The 7,710-nt window shown below is 41.0% G+C and overlaps 1 protein-coding gene and 1 long non-coding RNA gene across 2 annotated transcripts; both read left to right on the top strand.

The window, feature by feature from the left end:
• Positions 1 to 1,425: 1,425 nt before the first annotated feature.
• Positions 1,426 to 5,660, top strand: LOC108441827. Its single transcript, XM_037532576.1, has 2 exons — positions 1,426 to 1,433; positions 4,754 to 5,660. The coding sequence occupies exons 1-2, from the start codon at positions 1,426 to 1,428 to the stop codon at positions 5,658 to 5,660; spliced, it is 915 nt and encodes a 304-aa protein (XP_037388473.1).
• Positions 5,661 to 5,924: 264 nt separating this feature from the next.
• On the top strand, positions 5,925 to 6,677 carry LOC119262006. Its single transcript, XR_005129345.1, has 3 exons — positions 5,925 to 6,105; positions 6,273 to 6,459; positions 6,647 to 6,677. It is a non-coding gene; the product is annotated as an uncharacterized LOC119262006 (long non-coding RNA).
• Positions 6,678 to 7,710: the final 1,033 nt, after the last annotated feature.

The following is a 7,710-nucleotide window of genomic DNA, read 5'->3' as shown; positions in this document are numbered from 1 at the left end:
CCTTTGAATTATTTTAGCCCCTTGACATTTAATCTCATCACTCTCATTAAAAAGACATTTTTCATATGATTTTTCTCTCATTTTACCTAGGGTGCCATTAGTTTGATGACATTGTTCTTCTTTTTAGGACTACAGTTTAGCGATTGCATTACACTGTATTGCAACTAGATATATGTTGCAATAAATGTTTTAACTAATCAACCTAATTGGAATATTTGCCTTTGATTTTGTTGGTCATTAACATTCTTGATGGAATTTGCAACATTCCATGATGTCTCAACTGTTTAGAAATTACTATGTAGCTATGAACACTATGGCATTGCTTTATTTTATTAACTGGCTTTTATGGTTGAATGGAACTCAGGACTTTAGTTACCACTTCTCCCATGATATATGAATTTTCATGGATAATTTCTAACTGACCCTAGTTTGCCATGCCAGACCACATGCCATAGAGCAGAGGTCTAGTGACTGAAGTGTTTTCTCTTTTTCTTTCCTGCTGCACCCTACTATTAAGTGAAATATGCGCTCAGCATCTGAGCAAACTGATTTATTCTGGTGTCTTTTAAACTATGCTGACATCTAAGAGGATGCTTGATGTACGAAGAATCAGTCAAGGAAAACACATATAGTTCCTATATTAGTCCGTAGTTAAGAAATTCTGGCTCAGTTCAAATTTAATTATTATTTTTTTGTATAGTACTTGCTGCTACAACTGGCATTGTCACAAAGCAGCTTTATAGAAATCCAGGATCAAGCCTTTAGTGAAGATCTAAGCATGACTGTGGCAAGGAAAATCTCCCTTAGAACAAAAGGAAGAGCCAGGACTCAGACAAGGAATCAGTCCTTGTCTGGTCGACACCAATTAGAAAAACAGTGAAACAGCAAGTACTAGGCCTGAACAACCATAGCATTTTATCTGGCAATTAATTGCCATATAAATAATTAACAAATTAACTTTGTGTATATTGTATGCAGCTATTCAAGTGCAAACTTAAAGAGGCCAAATAGGCTGAACAGTTATCTTGCTTTCTAGCTGTCAACACTTAGAGACTCTGATGAAAGAAACAGCTCGAGCTCAGTACCTCTGAAGGTGTTATTGCACCAGTCAGAAGTTTGTTGTTTTTCGTAAGACGCAAAAGTCTCAAGAAGTGCATTTTTTGCTTTCTTTTATTTACATTATTTTCTTTTATTTTATGCACTTACCTTACTGACAACATTACTTAATAACCATGAAAGGGCCTAACAATAACACTACAAGCCATGATAATAATGAATAAATAAATGACTAATGAATAAACAGATGAAATGAACCTTATTGTTTCACATTATTTAGATTTTCCATGATTCTCTGGTGCTAACAATGTTTCCAGTGCACCTGTGTTTCCAGTGCAAATGTGACACGGAGCAAGGTAGCAGACGCATATGCGGAGGTAAGCGACTTTTATTCAGGGCAAATCTGGAATCAGGGTCATAACAGTCCAGGGTCATTGAGCCAACATGGATAGATCGGGGGTCAGACATGACAAGACCAGAATACAAACACGACGAGCAAACATCAAACAGAGCAATGACAAAGACCGATACAAAGACCAGCAAAGACAAAGTGCAAACACAGGGCTTAAGTAACAAAGGGAAAACGAGGGACAGGTGAAAACAATCAGGGGCGGAGTCAACAAATGAGGGGCAGGACTACAGATACCAAAACAAACGCACATGGACAGGACTGGGAGGGGCCAATTGTGACAGCAAATTGCCACTACTAGAAGTTAGCATTATGATTCAGGTGGGTTTTTTCCTCATGTTTTGTCCTGTATAAAATAGTAGATGCTCTATTAAATCTGCAATGTTTCGAAATATGACATAGTCATACCACTACACAGTAGCCGGTGTGCCATTAAGTTACATACAGATACATATGACTCTAGTGCTGTCATTTCAATCCCCTACATTCAAAACTGCATGAAATGAGTTAAAGGGGTATTCCACCGTTTTTTTCAGAATGTTAGCATAATTCTATCAGTGCCATGTAAACTAAGTCATTCAGTGTGGTTTTAATATGAAATGGTCACTTGTAGAGAAAATTACAGACTCAGACTTCATTACAGTGGTGGTGATAGAAAGCTGGGGTCCCTGAAGTCTACAACACTAGTATAGCGTTTTATTCAAAACCACTAGCGAACCTACACATGTCTTACACATGTAAGGGTGATAATGGAAAAAAATGAAAATCTGAAAAAAAGAAAAAAGTTTTCTTTGGGGACTATTTTACAACACCCTGCTTCCACCATAAATGTATTAAATTAAATGCATTAACAAGATGTTTTAGGCCAAAACTTTATCACAACTCTATCGTAAAGCAAAGTTTTAGGCATCAGGCATGTATTAATAACCCTTTTGTGTAATAACTTACTGTGAGGGAGCTGTTAGAGCCAATAAAACTTACAGAATAAGGTTTTTCTAAAATGGAACATCTCACACCAAGCCATTTTGAATAACTAACATTTTAACCATTCAATTACGTGGAGTTCCCCTTAAAGGTAGGTTTAACTGACATATCGGGTCACAACACATTGTGAAAATAAGAGTTCATTACATTTTATATGAAGGGGGTCTACATAATATCTTACAGTAACATTTCGTGACACATTCATGAATATGTTAATAAACATTCATGAAATATTCATGGTTTAAATTACATGAATGTGGACTGCTACATCACTTTACCCCCCCAAAAGTGTTGAAAACCATGCTGATGGAAAAGTGTATCCATGTGGTATTTTAGTATGTACAAGGAGTGATTGATTATTATGACTCTGTAATATGCCTTCAAGTCCCATCATGATACTTATGCACTCTGGCTGCCCAGACTGCCCACATTTTGGTTTCTTTCTCGTTGCTTTATTAAGTTCAGCAAAAAGGATTTTGGAGTCTTCCCATAGTTGGGTATTGGTTAGTCAGTTCCACTATACCCCCCACTAAGGCTGTTTGATGCCAGAAATGTTGCTGCCGGCCAGAAATCGATAGTATCAATTCCAAGAATCATTTTATGCATGTTTTATGATTCACGATTCCAAAAACCAAAATATAGTGGAAAAAGATCTCAACACAAAAAGCATAAAACGTGACTTGACTGTCCCAACATCAGGGGCTGAGCCCACAGGCCATTTTACATGATGACATGGTTACCCAGCCTGTTCTCTAGATTCTAGAATGCCTTCATTAAAGACTGTAAAAAACAATTTGCCAGTTCAATACCTGCTGGCAGTCTCATATGACCCCAACACTAATATGCAGATTACATTTTTAAAATGCAGATTACAGTTCCTGTCCTCTCTTGGCTGCTTTTGTGTTAAGCTCTTCTCCAACCTCTTTTATTCTCTGTTTCTGCAAAATTTTATTATTATTTAAAAATCGAAATAGTCAATTTCAGCTCTGAAAAAATATATTAACTAACATAAATAAAGTTTGGACATTCTGCTTAAACAGATACCATTATGAGCTTTCCTGTTCATGTTTCAACCAGTGACTGATCTCATCCTTTAAAACAACTTTGCCCTTGATTTAGGCTATTAACATTTCCTACCTTTAGTGTTAGTTCTGGTAGTATTTTCTCATCAAAATATCCTACCTATGGTTTCATGTAGGGATCTAGTTCCTATAACTATGTGCTATGGTATTTTGACCCAATAAGACACCAGGCAATAGCTCAGCCTCAAAGTTTTTTTTTCTATAGATGTTTGAAGTCAATTTCATGTTTGGTTTGAAGTCAAAGTACGTGGACATCCCTTCTAATTAGTTTGTTTGGCTATTCAATCCATACCTGTTGCTGACAGTTGTATAAAATTACACACATATCCGTGAAGTCTCCATAGACAATCATCTAGGTAGCATGAGTTGTATTGAAGATCTGAGTAAACTTGGCACTGTTACAGGATGTCTTTACATCATGTCCATTTGTCAAATTTATGTCCTATCCCAGTCAACTCTCAGTGTTGTTACTGGGAAAAGGAAAGGTCTAGAAGCAAACTCAGCTGAGTGGTGGGCTGCACAAGCTCACAAAACAAGACTGCAGTGTGCAGAAGCATGGAAAAATTGTCCTCAACTACAGCACTAATTACAGAATTTCAAACTACCTCCAGAGGCAACGTTAGCACAAGAACTGTTACCAGGAGCTTCATGGATTTTTTTTCTATGACTACAGTGGCATAGCAGCAGAACATAAGCCTAAGATCACCATGCGCAGTCTGGAGCATCAGCTGGAGTGGTGTAAAGCATGTCACTACCTGATTTTGGAGCAGTGGAAATTAATATTCTGGAGTGATGAATCATGCTTCACCATCTTGCACTCTGACAGATGAATTTGGGTTTGGAAGATGCATAAGAACACTGCCTGTTTAAATGCAGAGTGCCACTTGCAAAGTTTGGTGGTGGAAGAATAATTATCTCTATCTATAGCCTCTTTTGATGTTCTAGCATAAATCAATTTCTAGAGAAATTGTACTTCCAGTGACAACATTGCCCACTTTATATTATTACTGAGTTTCTTAAAATATCTGTGACAGGGAGCGAGGAGGCGGAAGCACATACTGAGATAAGCGAGATTTATTAAAGGCAAATCCAGGGTCATGGTCAAAGCGGTCCAGGGTCATAGAGCCAATACGGATAGAATGATAAACAGACATAGCATAAACCAGAATCAACAACACAGCAGGACAACAATGGGATAGGACGGGATAGACCAGGGTTGCAGATGGGCTCTGGAATTGTGCCAATCTGCTGTGCAAAAGACAAACTTCATTTCAGCCCTCGCATCCTTCCATTTGCTGCACTTCCTGGCATTGACAGAGACCTGGATCACCCCCATGAACTCAGCAACTCCAACAGCCCTGTCCTCTGCCTTTCACTTCTCCCATTCTCCACAGCAGTCTGGCAGGCATGGTGGCACAGGTTTATTCTTGTCTCAAAAATGGCGTTTCACTCTACTTGCTTTTTCTCATCTTTCGATTTCCTCCTTTGAGTACCATGCAGTCACTGTATCTTTCCCCACTAAAATTCACATCATTGTTCTTTATCGTCCTCCCTCTCCTCTAGGCTACTTCAATGATGAGTTAGACACTCTACTGAGTCTTTTCTCCATCGACGAAACCCCACTCATACTCTTTGGCAACTTCAACCTGCCATCAGACAAGCTGCAGTCATCCTGCCTGTTACCACTGCTATCATCCTTCAACCTCGCTCTCAACAAGACTCCTCTGATGCACAGAGCAGGCAATGCTTTGGACCTGATATTCACCAGACCTACCATCTGCGTTGGATGTGACAGTAACTCTCATGCAACCCTCCCTGTTAATCCTGTCCATTACACCCCTTTGTGCTCCTCTTCTCGGCACAACTTGCACTCCACTCCTTCCTCATCTTTCACCTCAACCATCCTGAACACCCTTCCCCATCCTGACTCATTTTCCTCTCTCTCACTGAACATGGCTACGGATGCTTTCCTTTCTTCACTCTCATCTGCAATTAACCTTCTGTGTCCTCTCTCCTCCAGGCCAGGAAGATCTTCCCCACCTGCCCCCTGGCTGACAGGTGTCCTGCGCAGCAACCGACAAGATCTAAGGAAGGCTGAGAGAAGGTGGAGGAAATCCCAGCTTGACTGATCTTCAATCATACCAATCTCTCCTTTCCAAGTTCTCACTCGAAGTTACTGCTGCAAAGTCATCTTTCTACAAAGGGAAACTGGAAGCATCAGAATCTGATCCACGCAAGCTCTTCAACATTTTCTCCTTTCTTCTCAACCCTCCTCCTCCCCCTGTACCCTGTTCTCTCACCCCTGAGGATTTTGTCACCTTCTTTGAGGAGAAGGTTGATAGGATCCGCCAGTGTTTTCCCTCTGTCCCCACTCCTTCCACTGGACCGCATCATCTCATTCTCAATCCCTTAAACTGTTTTTTTCTCTTTCCACAGATGCTGTCCTTCAACTGATCAAATCCAGTAACCCAACCACCTGCCCACTGGATCCCATCCCATTGGCATTGTTTCAGTCAAATTCTGAGGACCTACTGCCCTTCATCATGTTTCTCATCAACAAGTCCTTGGCATCAGGTGAAGTTTCATCAACTTTCAAGACTGCAATAGTACTCCCCATCTTGAAAAAACCCATGCTTGACAGCTCTGATGTCAACAACTACAGACCGGTATCACTTATTTCTTTCCTTTCAAACATTCTTGAACAAGCAGTCTATAATCACCTGTCTCTCTTTCTCACACAGAGCCAGCTCCAGGACCCCAACCAGTCTGGCTTCCAATCAGCACACTCTACAGAAACTGCCCTCATCGCAGTGACCAAGAACCACCAATCTGAAATCACCGATCCTTCTGGACATCCTCACCAACCTTGGAATCATTGGCTATGCGTGGAAGTGGTTCAAGTCCTATGTGGAGGATCGCTCTTATCAGGTAACATGGAGAGGGTTCTCCATGCAGGCTCTCCACTGGTGTCCCACAAGGCTCGGTCCTGGGTCCTCTTCTCTTTTCTCTTTACACTAGCTCTCTTGGTGATGTAATATCTTCTCATGGCTTCTCTTATCACTGTTATGCTGATGACACTCAACTAATGTTTTCTTTCTCACCCTCTGACACACAGGCTTCCAGTCGCATCTCCGCATGCCTGTCTGACATCTCCACATGGATGGCAGCTCACCACCTGAAGCTCAATCCCAGCAAGACTGGGCTGATATTCATCCCTGCAACTACAGGTTCTCATCATGATCTTGCCATCTCATTCGAGAACTCCCTGATTATTCCATCTGTAGAGGCAAGAAGTCTTGGTGTGAGTCTGGATGGCCAGTTATCTTTCTCCACTCACATCGTGAACCTGACTCGGTCATGCAGATTTCTCCTGTACTACATCCAAAGGATCTGACCCTTCCTCACCCAAGAGGCCACCCAGGTGCTAGTGCAGTCTCTTGTCATCTCAAGGCTTGACTACTGCGACTCGCTCTTGGCTTGGCTGGTCTTCCCATGCAGACCATCAAGCCTCAGCAACTCATCCAGAATGCGGCAGCACGGCTCATCTTCAATCTGCCCAAGTTCAGCCATGTTACCTCACTGCTGCGCTCCCTTCACTGGCTTCCTGTAGCTGCACACATCAGATTTAAAACCATCAAATGTAGACTGAAGACTCATCTCTTTACGCAGGACTTAAATGAGCACTGAATTATAGGCTGAACTTATATTATTGTATTGCACTGTGTATTGTAGTTGTGTTGTATTTTAATTTTATTGCATTGAATGGCACAGAGTTCTGCGTTCAATTCTTCCTTTTTCTCTCGGTGTCTGCAGTGACATTTTATTTCTAGCAGGATCTGAGCTCAGGTCTCTTTTCTCTAAACTATTGGTAGCTAGCAAAGATACTTTCTCTAGATTGACAAAGCACTTCTTGTAAGTTGCTCTGGATAAGAGCGTCTGCTAAATGCTGTAAATGTAAACAACAAAGATCACCACAACAACCAACACAGTGGATAACAAATAACATACATCAAACAGAGATTCAAACAAAGACCAGTAACCAGACCAGGGAAAACACAGGGCTTAAATACAAGGGTAACAAGAGACAGGTGCAAACACAGATGGAGACAATCAGGGGCGGAGCCACAAAACAAAGGCGCATGGAAGGCCAAAACAAAAAGCACATGGAGTGGGAGGAGA

The sequence above is a fragment of the Pygocentrus nattereri genome, chromosome 22 (assembly GCF_015220715.1).
Source record: "Pygocentrus nattereri isolate fPygNat1 chromosome 22, fPygNat1.pri, whole genome shotgun sequence".
In the NCBI taxonomy this organism is placed as follows: Eukaryota; Metazoa; Chordata; class Actinopteri; order Characiformes; family Serrasalmidae; genus Pygocentrus; species Pygocentrus nattereri.
The sequence above is the reverse complement of the archived record's forward strand: the minus strand, read 5'-3'. Positions and strand labels throughout refer to the sequence as shown.